The 19679-nt window shown below is 31.8% G+C and overlaps 2 protein-coding genes across 11 annotated transcripts in view; one reads left to right on the top strand and one right to left on the bottom strand.

Annotated features, from left to right (window-relative positions):
* The first annotated feature begins 216 nt into the window (after positions 1-216).
* On the top strand, positions 217-18305 carry LOC107068868 (uncharacterized). 4 transcript variants are annotated; one of them, XM_089170015.1, is made up of 5 exons: positions 217-3094; positions 3901-4135; positions 9945-10029; positions 11033-11162; positions 14569-18305. In XM_089170015.1, exons 3-5 carry the CDS (start codon positions 9960-9962, stop codon positions 17798-17800), a joined length of 3432 nt encoding a protein of 1143 aa, XP_089026141.1. In that variant the 5' UTR covers positions 217-3094; positions 3901-4135; positions 9945-9959; the 3' UTR covers positions 17801-18305. The 4 variants fall into 4 exon arrangements, with proteins under 4 accessions (XP_089026141.1, XP_089026142.1, XP_089026143.1 ...); XM_089170016.1 differs by having other exon boundaries at positions 217-4135; XM_089170017.1 differs by lacking the exons at positions 217-3094; positions 3901-4135 and adding an exon at positions 7205-8438.
* Positions 13574-19679, bottom strand: part of LOC107069890 (uncharacterized) — a 29175-nt gene continuing 23069 nt past the window's right edge. For 3 of the 7 annotated variants that reach the window (XM_015327605.2, XM_015327577.2, XM_015327587.2), the window contains exon 6: positions 18208-19640. In XM_015327605.2, the coding sequence (XP_015183091.1) occupies positions 19562-19640 (79 nt within the window). In that variant the 3' untranslated portion in view covers positions 18208-19561. Of the gene's footprint in view, positions 13717-18207; positions 19659-19679 lie in introns of those variants that run through there. The other 4 variants (XM_089170034.1, XR_016175836.1, XM_015327597.2 and 1 more) reach the window with 4 other exon arrangements.

A 19679-nucleotide genomic window follows, 5' to 3' on the forward strand; every position in this document is an offset into this window, starting at 1 on the left:
TTCAGTTACTACTTTCTGCATCCGTTTCATTTTCAACCCCGATATAAATCTTTCATCATTCACCTTAACACCTTTCCAATTCTCACATGTATATGTTTTATATTTAAAATAATAATTACAATATATAAAAACAAAATATAATTAAATAATAGAAAGTATACATTAAAACTCATTCATATCATCAATCCAGTTACTATAATGATGCGTACCTAAAAAAAAAATACTTTTAGCCCACTTTGTAATCGTCATTAAAACAGTACGTTAATAAATTTTCACGAACATCCTATTTAATTTGCATCTTATTTTTAACGAGATGAAGAAAGAAGGAGGCTGACTTTTTTTCGTTCGTTAAGTTTTCAGGTAAAAAAACCGAGACCTAGCGTGAAGCTATTAAAGTTTTGGCGAAGTATTACACATACATACACACATTTATTTTCGGCTAAACGAACCTTTACCTGTCTCTAAGGTAAGTCAATTTTTCTGCTTGTAATTTCGATAGCATCGTTATGCTTTCGAAACGTTACATTGTTTCTATGTAAGACAGTATTACAAATCCCTGTAATTCTACCGTAGAAAAAAAAAAAAAAAAAAAAAGAGAAAAAGAAAGGAAGAAAGAGAATCGTGAAGTTACGCACGTGCAAAAATTTACCGTAATCATAATTGTTTCTTCCCTAATTACGTAGATACCATAGGCTTACTATCTGTACATATGTGAGCTAGTTTTATTTCTAGAAAAGGATTAGCATAAATCATTTTTCAACACGAGATCGAGTCATTTCTTCTACGAATAATAATTTCTTTTTTTTTCTTTTTCTTTCAAACGTGACCTATCATCAACGGGATGATTAATTCTTTCAAACGATCGTTGCACTTTAATTAATTTACACTGTACTTTAAACGTACTAAGTTTTAACCAATTATAAATTGAAAGATTTGTAAGAATGTGTTATATGTTTTTTATTCTGCTAAGAAAATTGGTATTTTAATAATCCCTAAGAAAAAAAAGGTTAAACCTTTTAATTACAACGATATATACAGCTAGCTTTAACGTTCCTTCTAACCACAAGCTCGTATTTATGCAGATTAATATAATAAATTTATTCTCCTACACGCTAAAAGTTAGCTGAGCGTACGAGATCGCGTGCGATTCGATCCTCATCTTCATTGGAAATACGCTGGAGAGTAATCGTCGTTCGTTCTGCGAGAAATACATCGGTTAACGTACGAAGTTAAGGGGCTTGGGTAAATTGAACATAGAAAAAAATATTTTTCTTTATTTATAGTTGAAAATACGATGGGTCTAAAGATTGGATCAAAGTTCAACTTAAGTTTTAAGGGAACAAAAATATAATGAATTATATGAGTACTAAAACAGATTACATTTGGTTCAAATGTAATAAATTTAACATTAAATTGAAAGTTTAAGTTTAATGTAAACCATGTAAAGATGAGATTGGTGTACAAGACAGACTCGTTCAATTGACTCTGTCCTAATTTTGTCTTTTTGTGTGTGTGTATGTGTGGAATACCGTAGACCGAAGACAAGATGCATTATTTTTCGAATGTAATTGTTACTTCATTTCCATACAATTCATTTTCGTGAAAGTTCTGCAAAGAGGTAAGTTTTAACGTAGATAGGAAGTAGGAAGACACTTGTGATGAAAACAAAAACATTGGAAAAGTTTCAAAACATGACAAAAAAAAAATCAAATATATCGTCCGATCGGTTTCAAAAGACAACCTAGAAATTACCAAATTAACATTTGACACTAAGTGTTTTTTGTCGAAAGGCAAGGTTTTTGTTATTTTGTTGTAATGAAGATTCAAATCAACACGAGTCTCCACTTTCCGTGAACATAAATCCAAGTGAGTGAAGAGGTAGGTGAGCCATGGAAAAGGAGCTTCGTGGGAACGTGTAGAAAGGTAAGAAAAGAGGGAGAAGAAAAGATACGAAAGTAGATAGAGTGTCTTTCTAAAGGTAAGACGTAGAGGGCTGCAAAATGACGAAGAGATTAGAAATGTGTGTGTCTATATATGTATTAAATAAAGAGAGATAGAAATAGTAAGAGAGGAAAGAAGGGATCTTAGTTGAGTCCCCACTATTAAATCGTTCGATGGGGGAAGTAGTAGAAGAAGAAGAAGAAGCTACATTGGGGGCGGTCAGACTCACTTCGTTCTCAGTGCATTACCAACATTTGCAAAGTATACTGTGATCCAAATGAAAGATAATTAAATATTTGTTTCATTTCCCTCCTTATATGAAAAGTAAAGAAAAAATAGAAGACAAACAAATAATAGAAGAAGAAAAATAAATCAACTACTTTTCTTTTTACAAGGATTTCAACGTAGTTACAGATTTCTATTAATGAACAACCTTTTGATGTTTCACCGGAAATTATAAGAAGATAAATTATTAACTGTCAAGAGGGTAAAGAAAAGAAGGCTAAAATCTAAATCTTTCAACGTAGTCGAGGAAGTTACGTTTGGACGTTAATTCAGAGTCCCGTTTTTATTTGTCAAGACAATAGAAGAAGAAGAAGAAAAAGAAGGTTTCCAGTCTCATAATTAAAGGATTCAATGGTAGTGCAGAAAATATAACTGAAGGTATTACACTTAGGGCGGTTCGTAGTTGTCTTAAACACATTATATCTCGTCGACCAAAGACTCGCCAGTCACGAAAAGGAACACGACAACGAAACACTCACGAAGAGTCTCTTTAAAAGAAGTTAGTATAGAAAACATTCAGGAGAGGAATATATCTTAGATTGTCTTACCAAGAAGAATTCATTCGTTAACTCACAACCCGAACGTACGTACGTTGGTTACACGATGAATAATGGATCCATCGATCGTGATATAATTTATCAAATACAATTTCATTCATTTGTTATTTGTTCATACGTATTGTGGTGATACATACACTTTTGAGGATCAAAGTGTTCCAACTTGTGGTAAAGTTAACCACCAAGTATCCTGGCTCGACCTACACTCTGAGAAAACTTTCGACAGACGAGGAAGCTGAAGTAATAAAGAAGATATGTTTATCTGAGGAGAAAGGAAGACATATATATATATATATATATGATATTTATAGGTATATTTATTCTTCCTGGATACTTTTAAAATCTAATTTTTTTTCATTACAATTACCTATTATAATAGAAGAGAGTATATTATTAAATCAAAGTAATACAAATTTTCAAAGATTATCTCGTAATGTTATTTGTAGATATATCTTTATAAAAGAATAATCTATTCGGGAGAAACAAAAGGAAACTTTCATCGAGGTTTCACATTTTCGTGCCAGATTATTTCTCGATATATTCGCGTTTATCGCTTCGATGCTTCTTCTATTCGTGCACGGAATCCAACGGAAAACGGTTAAACGTTAGAATCATTTCTGTATTGCACTAGAGATATAAAAGGAGAACTCTCTTTTCAACGAAGAATTTGCCGCCTCAAGGACAAAACTATCATAGATTTACAGGAAGTCGTACATCATTTATGAAATTATATTTTCTTATTTATATTTCGTGATCTTTTCTTTATAACGGATACCGAAAGATATACGAAGTTTGCAATTTTTTGTTTGTTTGTTTGTTTGAAAAAATAATTATTGATAATTTTATGATCAAATATTTTTAGTTTTAACCTTAAATTATTTGTTAACAATCTATCGAGAGAATTATTACCAATGGTGATATTAAATCTACGGATACATTTCTATATCTCATTTTCCATTCACATGCATTAATAAATTTTATAGTAAATCATATCGTGATAAAACCTCATACGTGTATATATATTTTATATATATTTTTTGTTTTACTTTAATATCATTGCATTATGAGAGAAGAGTAAGAGAACTTGTAAATCAAGCAAACAAATTTTTCGTTACAGCCAATTTGACGGTGTCGTAAAATATCCGAGCGTATCGTAAATGCTAAGATTTACGAATAGCATTAGACGGTCATGAAGAGCCGACCGAGAACGATTTTATGCAGGGATACATCGAAAGGAAGCAAAATACGAAGGGACAAATTTTATTCGACATATTTTTACTTGTAAAAGAAGAAGAAAATAATTTGGTGTGTGAAGGGCCTGAAAAAATATCGAATCATACTAATCGAACAAGGTAAGATTAAAATTCTTAAAATATAAACGAACATTTTTAAATTCTTTCAATTTTCATTTTATTTCTTAGAATTTGATAGAACAAAATTGTCAGATAATAGTAGTATAAAAAAAGAATAACTTTCATGAATTTGTAAGAATAAATTACATAAACATTTGACTTATAATACTATTGAATTTCGAATGCTAAAGATTTGAAATGTTCATCAATAAATTTGAATAAAAATAATTTTGAGTATTACAATATTTCAAATACCAAATTCAACATTGATTATCGATCAACCAAATAGAAATGCAACCTAAGAAAAAGTTATAATTCGTGAGTAAAGGAGATAAAGTAGAAAGTGTAAATAACACGTCAAAACTGTACTACACTGTACTCTAAAAGGAATATACATATATATACATATACATGTATATATACTTACTTCCATTTTCATTGATAGGATAAGAATGAAAAGGAAAGACTCGCGTAAAATGAGCTGTTTGCCGGCTCGTTAGCACTATAAGCTTGGTTACGTTAGCTAAGATCATTGCCGCCTTTCACGAATGTCAATGTCATCCTAAGCGTTTTCTTCACTGTCACCGCCGATGCACGGCTCGGTGCACGCAGCTAAGTCAGACTTTCGATCTCTCGAAGATCGATGACCTTTCTTCATCTTTCCTTCTTTTAAATTTAATCATATCATTTAATTATATATATTCAATGTTTATAATACTAAACTTATTAACAATTTATTTTATACCATAATTCGTAATTCAATGTTTTTTTTTCATCATTATCATCGTGATCGTCAAAGATTCTACTTTTTGTATTATTATTCTTTTTAATTATTAATAATCATTTTATTATTTTTTTTGTGTGATAAATTTGGTATTGAGACCTAGTTAAATAAAAAAACGTGCAAGAACGCGTGCATAAGAACGGTAATCGATACGTATGCGTATAGACAATCATAAATTGAACTCATTACTTTCATAGGGAACGTTCGAAAGGTTAGAAATTATAATTTCATGGACGTCCATTCGTCTTTGCGAAGAGTGCGTTTGTTAGATCGACCATAAATAATTAAGACGAGGCAACGAGAACGTTTCATGAGAGTACTAGCACCGTTATTAACAACAACAAAAATATTTAATAACTGTTAGAAACAGTATGATGGTCTTGAGAAAAGGGGAGAAATCGATTTTCTTTACTCGTTCAACAGACTACCATCAAAAACATTAATAGACGTGTACCAATGTATAGTGACTGATAAAAATGATAATTGTAATGAAATCTATTGGATTGGTTGATAATTTAATGTTGAAATTTTTATTTTTATTTTATATACAATTGCGACTATATATTTACTGTTTTCGAGCCATAAAGTCAGATCACACACAAAAAGAATTATTTCAAAATAAAATTATATTTAATATTTTAGTTTAAATTTTACTATCAAAATTTCTAATATTTTGTATCTAAATAAACAACGTTAGTATCATCAATATTACAATTAAAAGTTAAATATAGTGAAAGAGAAAGATCAAATAATGATTTTTGCGAGTCACTGTACATCTAACATTAAACAAAGTCTTTATAATTAGCTGTCAGTTGAAAACATTAGCTGTCAGTTTAGAATATTAGCCGGTTTTCTCTTCGTTAGCTTTGAAAATCAAATAGAACGAAATCGAAATTATTCAACAAACCCTCTAGTTACAAAGATCATAATTTCATCTCGATCTAGTTAAAAAGTAAACAAGAAATCCCAAGAAGATACAAATTTCCGTAGGACGTAACTAATACGAATCCTTTGCCAATAAAAATGGTCACACATTATTGATCAAACTTCAGCTTGTCTTTTCTATAATGTAAATCTACCGTTAATCGCAAGACACCTGTTTACAGCATAGCGAATAATAACTAGGAAGGTGTAGCGGATTAGATAGATAAATTAGGAACTGTCTGAAGCATCAACATGAATTTCAATATGGTTGTTAGAGTATTTCTTGATTACTCCAGTATATTATTGTTATATGATTTATATCAAAATATTTAAGACTCTCGAAATGATGAGCTCAGAAATAGGCACAGGAAACATAAGAAATAATAAAAAAAAAAAAATAATTTATATAAACGTGTCAAATTTTATCTCGATTAAAAATTAATAATAAATCATTTATAAATTGTATTGTTGAACAGGAAAACAGGAAAAGAAAGATGTTATTTATGAATTAACAATTCTTCGAAAAAACAACTGCAAAAGTATCTATAAAGTGTCTTATGAGAAGTGCCGCTATGTCCCACATAGAAACTCGACGGTGGACGATTCTGGGACGTCCGGTACGTTCGGTTATTATATATCTTCCGGGACCGACAATGTATTTATAATACTAACGTTAGTCTTACCTACCCTTTAAGTTTTTTGGTCCTTGTTTAAGTATATTCTTATTTTGACGGAAACTCAAATAACATCATTTTCAAGAACGGATTTATGCTCAATTAATTCTTCATCCTTATTCCCTTTTTATTTTATAAATATCAGTCTGATAAATTGAAATTCCAAATTTTTGCTTATGTCATCTTGCAATAATTGAAATGAACTAATCATGGGAAATTATGTTGAAGTTAATTTGCAATCTTGGAAAAGAAAAAAATAATGTTATAGATCGTTTGTAATTGTTGGGTGTGGTGGTGGTGAATGAGACAAGTAGATCACTGGTACAAGTGGATCGTCATTTGTACTTTTAGAACAAATGTTCTAACCATTCTCGTCCTTCTGGAACGAAGTAAGCATCCGGAGTTGGTAATAGTAGTAGTAGTAGTAGTAGTAGTTAGTTGATGGCGTTGAAACGATGGGTGTAGAATCTTCGAGCCGGTTCACCGCTCGTTCATCGAAAGCGAGCCAACGGGAAAAAAGCAAGTTGTTTCGAGGTGTGGGCGGCTATTGAATTGATGTTCATTCTATTTAACACTTGGAATTCTACTCGCGATAGTTCCGCGTAATTCTCTTGGTAGTATCATCAACAACACCACAAGAATATTTATTATTAATTGTATAAATTAATAATGGACACAAAAATTCATTTCATTTTTATCTGTTATTCGTTTGAAAACAAATATGAGCTACGCGGATGAAATTTTTTACAACCGTTATGTAACTTTTCAAAATACATTATATATACAATTATATTTTTTAAATGTATATATTACATTAATACTATATCGATAATTGTTCAAATTATAACGTAACAAATAATAATCCTAAAAATACATTTATCATTTAAAATATTTGTGTGTGTGACAAAAATTATTTGATATCAAAAAAGAAAATATTCCAATTGTAAACTTATATTAATGAAAGCTTTCAAGATCATCGCGAATCCCTTTAACAAAATATTTTCCTGATTACAAAGAAGTCATTGATAAATAATAGTAGAACTACAAGTACCCTATATTTCCAACTCAACATTACCCCATTGATGTAATGAAGAAATGAAGGACGTTGGTTTCTCGTAAGTCCATTTAAAAGATGATCGTCATCTACATTTAGGAATCTTTTGAATAAACATATGGGGGAGATTTTGCATACGGTGTAGGTATATCTAAGGCAGGACTACCTGTCGTGAGTTGGCTGAAGGTTATTCAACCCGTCGACATCTCGTAGGAACGAAGTAACGGGTCTGGGTATAGTCTCGTACAAACTAAACGGGGGGACCCTGTACGCATCAGCTTTGAAACACTCGCGGTGCCTTGGAGGCGCCTGTTAAAACCTTTTCTCTCTCTTTCTCTATCTTTATTCATTTTCTTTATTTCTTTCTCCTTCTTAACACACCGAATCGACTTTACTCGTCTTCCCGACGTCCACCACGAGTCAGTCAGCCGTGCACCATTGTCGACAGATCTACGTAGATCTCAAAGAGACAAGTTCAAATCGTTAGAATTAAGTTTCGATTTCTAATCGTGTACTGTTTTATTCCTTTTTTTTTTTTATTTATTATTTGATCAGAAAAAATAATTCATCTTATTTTCTCTTGATCTTTCAATATTTCATTTCTTTTATTTTCTTTCCGATCATTTTATTTCATTTTATTTTATTTTATTTCTATTCTTTTGATTTTCTTATTTGAAAACGATAAATCTTGTATGGTAATTCACGCGGAAATATCTTTATATTCTTTCGTTTCGGTTCGTTAAAGTTTATTTATTAATAAAAACAGTGTGTCACGCGCGTGAACGATATTTGTGATATCGGTGTGATGTCCGTTGGTGCGATACTTTGAAAAGAATTCTTTTTTTTTTTTTGATAATAAAATTTCAGGTAAGACATTTAAAACGTTATCGATTTCTATATTAGCATATTTCAATTGCTTTTTCATTTTATTATTTTATTATCTCCTCGATATAATAATATCCTTGATAGAGAGAGAGATTTATAGAAAGTTTTCGAAAAAAAAAAGAAATGTGATCGAGTGAAATGTAAAATGTACAAAACGAACGATCATTTTCCTTCAGAGTGAAATTTTTCATTACCACCCATAAATATATACGCTTCCGTAAACACAAATATTTTTCTTATTCTGTAAGATCAAAGAAATAGAAAGCAATTGGGTTCAATCAAGAGGAACGATTTGTTATATTATTATCTGTTCAAGTTTTTGGTCAAAGAACATTTAACACACGAATATTTCAAGTAGAACGAAAGAAATCGATTTATATTAAAATCGGACAGATATTTTTATTCGTCACGTTACGACGACGGCGACGACGATTCACTTAACGGTACGTCGAACTATAACCAATCGAAAGATATAAAAAATAATACAAAAAAAAAAAAATAAATAGGAAAAACGAATACTTTCTTCTATCGTGAATAATAAATAATTATTCTTTCTAATTCTTTTCTTTTTGTGTTTCTTTTTAAATGTTCTTTCACGATCTAAGAGAAAACGTAAGAAACATTCGATGCACGCGACTCATGCAAAGTGAGAGAGGTCCAAGAAGAACGATGGACTTGGTATACCGTTAGTAGACACAAATATGAACGAAAAATGCAACGGTAAAGAAAGACATTCCCGGATTCTCTGTGATCGACGGTTATTTCATCAATGGAATTTCAAAAATTACAGCTTTCTATCATTTATTGATCATTTACTCCTAACTCTTGATAATAGTCAATACAAATTTCAAACATTTTAGAAACTCCAATCACATTTTTCTACAACTTCAATAAAAAATAATATTTAAGAATGCAGACCACGATAAATAAATAAAATATTTAATACATTAAATAATTAATGAGATAAAAAATCGTTTATCTTACTCGTGAATGTTTCCAATGAATTAAAAAACAAAACATTCTAAAAATCCTAATCATTTAGTTTCCATCCTAATAAAAATACTCCAATTAAAATGTATTTACTTCTATTAAATAAATAATTGTCAAATTAACTCGAGAAAACAATTACCCTTTTACGTAATATTAAAAAAAAAAAACAAAAAACACATAACAAAAGCCATGAGCCATGAAATCAACGATGAACACCATTTTCGTGATGTTAAGTTAATAAAATTGACATGCAAGTAACGTATTCGAGACAAACGATCGATACTCGAGAATCGAATACGAAAGACTGTCTCGATCGAGACCTTACTCGTTAAATTGGCTATAAAGGATTCGTATCGTGACTAAAACGATCACGTCGTTTCCTCTTGACAACCTACGAGACTAGCAAAATTCACTTCTGACTGTTCTTACCTAAGCGATTGCAAGAAAGAGAACTCTATCATATATCTTATGGTGTTTCTGTATTTTTTCGTTTTTCAGAGCACGAACTTTAGAATGGAACTATTCAGGATCGTGTTGGCTCTCTTGTTAGCAGGATTCGCCAATGCCAGGCCTCAAACAATCGGTAAGTTTTCAACCAAATATTACGTGAATCGTTTTTTAATTGTATTCTAAAAATAAATTTTTTATACAAAAATAAATAGAAAAATAGAGAAACTAGTATAAGAAATAAGCTTTCTTTTTAAATAAAAAAGAAATGAGTTATTCTTTTATGGTTGAGTTAAATATTATAATGATCGTGTCGTGTTGAATAAATTTTTTAGATACAAATATTTTTATACGTAAATGAGTTGAAATACAATTTTTTTTTTTTAAGTCAAATTTATACTTTTTTCTTTTTTATACATGAGAAAATAAAATTTTCTTTAATAAAGATCTCAAAAAAAATTTTTCTTTACGCCTTCAATGAAAATAATTTTTGTACGAGTTAAATTTGATGAAAAAAGAAATTACGATTAATGATATAATAATGTGATAACGCAAACTACAATATTATGTAACATATCGTAAAAAATAAAAAAGAAATTGGATGCAATTAATGCAAGAATCGAGTTTCATATTATCTTAAAAGCATCCATATTCAATGAAGTAAGTTAACGCTGACGTTGAAAGAACCAAGAGAAGATTTCTTCGCTAATTAAGACATGAGGGTTTCTGTCACTTTCGATTGTTCCCTCGTTAAAAAGAACTACTTCGAACGAAAGTTGTGTATATTGTATATTTTCTTTTCTTTTATGTACTATCTATTTTTTTCTTTTCTTTTTTTTTAAATGAACGATTATACGATACGTGTGTTCTACGCAATAACAACAAAACAATTTCGTCAGAAAATTTCCTAACTTTAAATCGAGTCTCCACATTTTTCATGATTTCGAAAATTTTATCGATGCATATCAATGGTGGTTACATCAAATCTTTACCAAATCGATGCTATGTAACATGTACTAACGTGCACAATTATTTTTTTATAAATGTACGTAACGCAATCTAAACTAACTAAAGACTAGCATTAAATTGGCTTTGAGAAACACGTTTGATAACGTTTAGTCGTATTTTACATTTTACAGACACGGAAACGATTTTACAACAGGAAGCAACTAACGAGACATACAGCAACAACAACAACAAAGAATGGAAGAAACCAATGAAACCTAGCATGGAAATGACTACCGAAAATGTTCACCGAGGTGACAGCAGGTATACGGAGAACTCCGGAAGTCGTAGAAAGTCTTACATTAACTATTATCGTTATATTAATGATAGTTCGCCGATCAAAAGTAGAAATAGTAGTGGTAGTAGTATTAGTAGTACCAGTAGTAATAGTAGTAAAACTAGTAGTAGTAATATTATTAGAAAGGTAAGTTCAGGATCGGTAGATTCCGTTAGGGGCTCATTTGACCGGTTCAAGTTATTAAACGAAGAAGATTATTTTCGACCGATAAATATTTCAGATAGATATCCTTATCGTCCCGTTAAATTATCAAATCATAGTAAAAATGATAGATCAATTTATGCGTCACGTCGTTTAAATCTCTCTAAAATTTACAAATTAATTAATCATGAAAATGATGTATTAACTAAACTCGATGATAAACATGATTCAAAACTCAATGATGATTCTCAACGCGAAGTTATGAATAATTCAGGAAAGAGAAGGTTGGGAGCGAATGAACTGGCCTTGAACCAGAATTTAAACTCAGAAGAACGAGTAGATATACTGGATCGCAAAAACATACCAGCATCGACTTATAGAAACTCTGTCAAGGTCGGACATTATGGTAGTACTCCTGTGCTTTCTTACAACCGGTTTCCACAAGTCGCCGCTATTAGGAATGTAACGAATACCATGTTGAGGGATCGTGAGAATTACGGTTTTTCTAAACATACGGTCAACGACCTTAACCAATCAACAAAGAATTCGAAATTGTCGACTAGTGTTAGGAAAATTACACCCCAATCTAAAATTACCACGAATTCTCGCAAACCTACGATCAATTTCGTAAGACGTGATAATAATATTATTGATAGAAAAAATATAACGCGTGTTTCACAATTAAATAATCAAATATCTAAGACTAATTCTTTACTCAAAAATTGGCCTAACGATATACCAAAAGATGCGGAAGATTTTTATAATTATCACAGATATACGTCATTTCCTGGACAAATTCAAAATTTGCAAAATACGGATCAATTAATTAATCCTAATAATAATAATAATTCGAATGTTCATCATCGAGTACCTGCCATGCAACCTGGTATTCAAGAAATTGTTCAATGGATGAAAGTTCCAGCGTTTTCTTCGAATCAAAGTCAAATGTTAGAGAGCGATGAATTCGATGGTCCTATCAGTGTAACTTTCAAACCAATTTATGAGAATCTCGAACCTAATCTTCCTTTGAAACCATCCGTAGATAACACGTTAAATCATAACAATGGTAATAATTATTTCGATAATTTGTTACACGTTTCACCAAATTGGGATACATCCACGACAAATAATGATTTGATTCAAGCGTCATCTTTGCCACCAAAGAAGACCGGATATAAGCCTATAACGCAAATAACGCAAAACACGGTCGTTCATATTCTGAACAATGGTTCGAAAAAATCTAACAGTACATTAACCGAGATTAATGATCTTCAGAAAAATATTTCAATGCCTGTTACTTCTATTCAAGCTTCTTCCATTACCTCAGATTCACAACCCAACATGCAGGTAATGTTCTTATCAGAGGAGGATAAGATTAAAGAAAACGTTAACTTCGATGAAAATTGTCCTACCATCATGATAAACTCGTTTACCAATGTAAATAATACAATTGAAAGTAAAGAAGGATGTACGGATTTGAATATCATCATTAATTCACACATTTTAAATACTAACGTGATTAAACCCGCAGAAACTACAATCGATGACCCAAATAACGCGGATTTGTCACCAAATGAAAATAATAAATATGTAGGTCCTATAGAGGATACTTATCCTTCCTTTTCGATTAACAATTACGAGACTACACCAACCGCAATTTACAATACTCCTTCGTACCATCATGATTATATACCACAGAACGACGAGATATTTCAATCGGAAATTTCCTCCGAGCCTAATTACATTTCTTCCGACCTACCAATCCTTCAGGTTGTCCAGAATACTCAAGTAAGCGTGACGAACTTGAACGATCAACCTAACGACGTTGATGGTTCAACGTTATCTGAAACACCGGTTGAAAATTTAGATGATACTTCTGGTCCTGTTAATAACGATGTTGCGTCTACGATAAATCAAGGACAACCTGCTTCTTCTACGTTTACCGATGTATCCGGTAATGGACAAGGAAATAGTAACGCTAATGGTCTTGGTACTTTGCAAAATTCTGAGCTATCAAATCGTCCTAATTTACCAAACACAGTTTCTCACTTGATCAATAATCGTCCTTCTAGTGGTTCCAATTTAGGATCTAACAATGACGATGATGATGACGATGACGATGACGACTTTGATTTGTCTCCCAGTGGTGTATTGGAATCGATAACCTCAACTTTCACGTACCTTACTTTCTTCACTCCTTTGAACTATAGTTTGTTCAGTTTAGCAGCAGCTCCTTTCGCTGCTCTCGCTGCTGGTATCTTAGGAATAGCTGCTTTTATATTTCCCTGGACTATTCCAAGTGCTTTTGATTTTGGTAGATCATCCAATCCTGTCACGATCAAATTCACACCTAATCTCGATGAAGTTGTCAGACATTCCCTGCAAAAATATAAACGATTGAACGAATGGAAAAGTAAAAAGAGGAAGAAACGTGATTTGTTTTTTTATCTATTATCAGATTAAATTGATATTAATTATCTTGTAGATATATTTATTTAATCATTAAGTTATAATATATACTAATTTAAAGTATAGATTGTATTATGAAAATAATGAAATTTCTATTATTTCATAAGTTTAATGTTAATTGAACGTGATAGATATAATTTAGCGTTCCGATACTTTTTTACGATTATTTATCTTTTTCTGATAATTTCAACCTTTCTCAAAAATAATAATCTTTTCTTTCTTTTTCTTTTTTTTTTAACATTCTCGAATATCGAAACAGGTAACAGACTGATCGTCATCATACAGCAATGAGAATGAATTTGTAATTTGAATAAAATATTCCAAATAAAAAAGTATCTTGTGATTTTATTTCAGTTTGAAACCACATTGTATGTGAGTGTTTGATTCAAATTAAACGTTAAATTAAAAAGAAACAAAAAAAAATTACCTTTAGAGATATTATAATTTTAAACTTTACACAAAACGACATTATCCCATGTCCCCAATTTTCCTTAAAATAATGCGGTAAGGATAATAAATTATACAGGAAATTTTAAGTATTATTTTCCGTCTAAGGTAAGAAAAACATTAAACAAATTGTCTATAGTAAAAAAGAAAACAAAAATTACGTGATACTGATGATACTAAAAGATAATATTTAATTATCTACATACAATAAACATAGAATCATATTGACCTAGAAAATTTAAGATAATTTCATTGAAAAAAAATATCCATAACCTAAATAAAATGAAACGATCTCACAGGAGATTTTCATTTCAGTGTTCAACTCAATGAAACTCAACGCCAGCTGAAAGATCTGCAACACATCAACCAATCATTAAGAACGGTCGCTACGCAGTTATTAAACGTAACAAATCCAAACGAAGGAATTAAAGATACGAAATTAGATATGAAAGATTCAAAATTGAACGAGATGAATGAAGCATTATTCGTAAAGGAAATAAATACCGAAATAAGTAATTTGGAATCAATGGGAATTAATTTTGGTAGACCGATCAACTCGAAATTTGGTTATTTTGAGAATAGTCATCCTGGTCAAGCTATGGTCATGACAGAAGAAGAACTCGAAAAGGAAATGGGTTCTACCAGATTGATGATAGCTCATAAAAATCATCCAACGACAACTGGCGGTATCTCGACGTGGATTCTATTAAATCCACCATCGACGACAATGAAGGGTCTCACGGATAATGCTGATCAACCTAGTACAACTAAACAACCTGAGAACGATGTAAGATATACATTGAAACCGATCGTGACTCATGGAAGAATAGAGGTTAAGAATACCAAGAACGAGCAAAAGACAACATCACAATTACCATCGACTGGCTCGATAGAGAAAGTTATATTCCCTAGTACGACGAAGAAAGCTACGAATAACAGTACATTAAAGAAAACAACTCTTAGTAATAGTTCCTCCTCGAAACAGGACGAAACCACACAATCCTTGGCTAAGTTAGAAGAAACCATTGAAAATACTACCTCTAAGATATCACGTACAACTTTAGCAGCCTCTAATACGGAAAATAAAGTAACATCAGCATCCTTGTCTTCTACAGCTACCACAAAAAAAATTCAAATCATAAGGTCAACTTTAAAAGCTAAAAGCACGACACCTAGATCAACCGTTGTTAATAAATCTGGTACGAGTCAGCCAACTAAAAGACCTCAACAAGGAAAGCCTAAACCATCTCATACGAGAAGAACAACCGTGAAACCTGATATATCAAAGAATGACAATTCTACTACAGCTAAGGTTGAAAAAGTTACGTTCAAAGCAGTTCCAATGATTACAACACCAAAACCAAAGAACAATATCACGGAAAAACCAATGTTCGTTACTAAGATCAAGGCTTCTGTTCTCATGGATACTCAAAAAACTACAACTACGACTACAGCTCCGAACGTTTACATTTCTACAACTTCTAACCTCAATTTTTCGGATGTTGATTTAGTAGAATTACCAGTCAAATCTAAACCTCTTGGAGCAAGCATAAATAACGCCTTGAAGGTGCAATTGAAAAAACCAATCGATGATTCTACTCAAATCGAGATAGAACCTATCAAAATGAACGCACCCATTCTAACGATTCAGAAAGTGGAAAAGAAACCAAATGATGATATGTCTGACATTAATTTAGTTAATCTCAATGGTACTAGTATTGATTTGAAATTTGATTTCAATCCTGAACTGACTAAGATCAGTACTGAAATGGAGAACTCAGAAAATTCTATGACAACGTCCAGTCCATCAACTATGACAACGAAACGACAAAGAAATTCGAATAAGAGGAAGAAGAACAAGATTAGGCGTCGTAGGCCATCTAGCTCGACACCGTTAACATCAACATCAACATCAACCACAACTACACCTAGCACAATTGTTCCTGTAACAGCTGAGGAAATAATCGAAATATCAGCTGAACCAAATCCTTTGGACAATGCTATTCAAGAATCCAAAATTGAACCTGAATCCAAAATTACTAATACCAATACAAAGACTAAGAAGAAGCCACCACAAAAAGGTATCAGTTCACAGATCTACAGTTTTCTAAGCAGAGAAGTAATGCCCAGTTTTGGAGTAATGTCATTGTTAGGATTAGGTTTGGGATTGGCTTCCTATTTCTTGTATCCTTTCGGTGGAACAATCACCCGAAGAAATTACGAGGTGGAACCTAATTACAAGTATAATTTGGACGAATATGGTGGTAATTATGGACAAAACGAAGAGGATGTTTTATCAAAGGTATTGCAAGGTATGACCAATCATGAGAATAAATTTGGTCTTGCATCATCAAATGGGGTCAAAGATTTGGATAAAAATTATTATCGTTATCAACATTTTGACGGTGCGTATGATACTCAATCGGTAAGAAGAACGGATCAAAGATATCCTTTGCCATCGTCGTCACCTATTTACAAACCAACTGAACATACAGCGTCTATGCTTAAATATCGTAACACCGATTACAAATATTCTGAAATACAAACTACGCCAACTTATTACGATCCACAAAAACATAATGAATTTGTAATCAGTCAAGATAATTCAGGAAATAGGCAATTCGTTGTCGGTAACATACCGAAAGAGTATCCACCATTTAACAACGATAAACATCCTACCTTATCGACGACGAATAAGAAAGGTCCCAACGTTTTCCAAGAACCCACGGAAAGTGGCTTGACGCAATTTGAACGTGACATTGCTCAAGGTCTCAACTTTCCACCCAATTCCATTAATGGACATGGCTATCAATCGGAAACCCAAACTTTACGACCTGAAGATGGTTACGAAGAGATTGAGATTACACCTACCGCAGTAGCAGTTGAACATGGACCTAGATCTTTAAAAATAAAACGTTCGATCCCTAATCGTCTTTCCAGATCGAAAAGGGAATCTGTAATTCAGATAATCCCGTCTAAACACGAATTAGAAGAAGAACAAAAGGAAGAGGATTTAAGCAATGAAATCTTAGATATTATTGACTTGGCTTTACCTGGTAGTGATGAGAAAAAAATCAAACATAACGATCCTGATGATTTTCATTCGTATAAGAAAAAACTTCACGAGGAATCTCAAAAACATCATAAAGAAATAGGTTCTAGAAGCCCGACGCTACCTAATGACACCGAAAACAATACTAATAATGTAATACATGATAGCGTTGAAAAAATAACGACTGAAAAACAACTCGATAAAATAGAAGAAGAAAATTATTCGAGCACTAGTTCTTTTGTAACTCCCATATCTTCGAGCAACGAATCGTCTGATACAACCGAACATACGAAAGACATCGAAGAAACTACGATCGAATGGTCCGAAAATTCAACGACGACGAAACCAAACGAAGAAGGTTTTAATATCTTTAGTTTCGTTAAGAAAGTAGCCGAAATTAAATTTAGATTAGGTTTGACCATATTGAAACATGCTAGTGAGGGTTTCGCAAGATATCTGGGACATGTTCAAAAGAGGATCAATGGCGAGGAATAGAAAGGGATTTAATGATACCTGTCGAGACCACAAGTTGAGAATGATATGTGATTTGAAGAGCTGGCAAATTGCATTGTATCGTCTCTGATGTGTACTTACGTACTTACTTCAGCATGTATATTTTATTTAACGACTGCGTAGAAGTAAACCACCCCAGTTTATACTCGTTGTTTCATACTCGGTCTTATCTACGCGAGATATTACTTGAATTATTGATCGCATAAATGATTTCCTGATTGTTATACCATCGCGATTATTTTCACTATTGACTGAAGGATTAACTTCTAATATTTCGCAAAAATCAATATTAACGCATTTATCATCACAAGTGAAAATAATGAGCGATGATGTTTGAAAAATTTCATTTGCGAAAGGATAATTTTAAGGGATTCATTTATATGTCGAAATTTAATGTTTTTTTTTTTTTTTTTTTTTTTTTTTTTTTTAAGCAAGAGATTTAAGTTACCGAAAAAATCGTATGATATGTTTGAAAAGGTAGTGGGTATTTCTTTTTTTTTTTTTTCTTACAAGACTGTCACCATATTCACAATACACACACACACGCACACATGTTGTTTTATTGCGAATTCACTTATGTTATTTTGATGTACGTGTGTTTTTTTTTCTTCCCTCTCGACACGAGGTTAATATATTATATAAAAATTTAAATATTATAGACTGTTTATTACGTATAATTATATAAATAAATAAATAAATAAGTTAAATAAATATTGCTACGCAGTATTTTGTGCCGTGTAAATAAAAAATAAAATATTGAAAAATAATATATATCTATATATATAAATATTTCACCAATTCATTCAATTTTCCTCTAAAAATCAATGAATAAATATATCGAAAATAATATAATATTAAATAGCGAGTTAACCTAAGCGATCATCGAACTTACTAATCTTTCATTCATCCTAATAACTTAATCTCTGATTCTGTAGGTCGATACTTCTTCAAGAAAAATAATTCTAAAGGGCTATTGGTGAGTCGATAAATCGTCACTAAATGAAATATTAATATTGAATGTCTTTTGTAACAGTAACCCTTGTTTAGTATAATACCATACTGTTATACTCGTCATCCAATCTATTTCGAATGCAACAGGTGTGCCTTTAGTGCGATCGATCCTAACCGTTGCACTATGTTTCTAAGTACATACATACGCACTTTGTCTCTACAATCTTACTAACGCATCAAATTCATCCATCGATATCAATGAAACTGTCTGTATGTTCTTCGACTGTTAATTCAAACTCGTTTACGTGTTACGCTAGACTCCGTTCGAATATGGTGTATATATATATATATCATATAAAATACAGTAAACACGGTAATAGTGACCTAGTTTGGGAAAAACTATGTATAGTCACTGAATGACACGGTGGTGATAAGCGTTACAGGACCGTTTGCCATAACAGAACTTTCATGATGAAGCGAGTGCAACACAACAACACTTCCGTTCGTCGATTAGTCCCTCCCCCCTACTAATCTGATTCACGATTCTCTTTAGAAACTATATCAGTATATTCCATCAGATATTATTACCTAATTGTAGTACCTAGAGTTATTTAACTCTAACGATCGCATTACGATTTTTTAAGAACCACCGTAAACCTTATTTCTCGAATGACGTATTATAAGAATTTGACCTACAGTCAGAAATATCTTTTCTTCGTACCCATCATCGTGGACTTCTTTTTCCCAAGATTATCCGGATTAATTTCAAGATCGTGAAAATTGCGTAAAATTTTATTCTCCAATTTCAATTCTCGTTTCTTTCGACCCAGCATCATTGGAATCATCATTGCCATGGTTGCTGGTAACATTCCTGTCGTCATAAATCATACTGTAAATTATAAGTTAGGCT

The sequence above is a fragment of the Polistes dominula genome, unplaced genomic scaffold, assembly GCF_049000335.1.
Source record: "Polistes dominula isolate Pdom_NZ unplaced genomic scaffold, Pdom_raw_medaka contig_15, whole genome shotgun sequence".
NCBI lineage: Eukaryota > Metazoa > Arthropoda > Insecta > Hymenoptera > Vespidae > Polistes > Polistes dominula.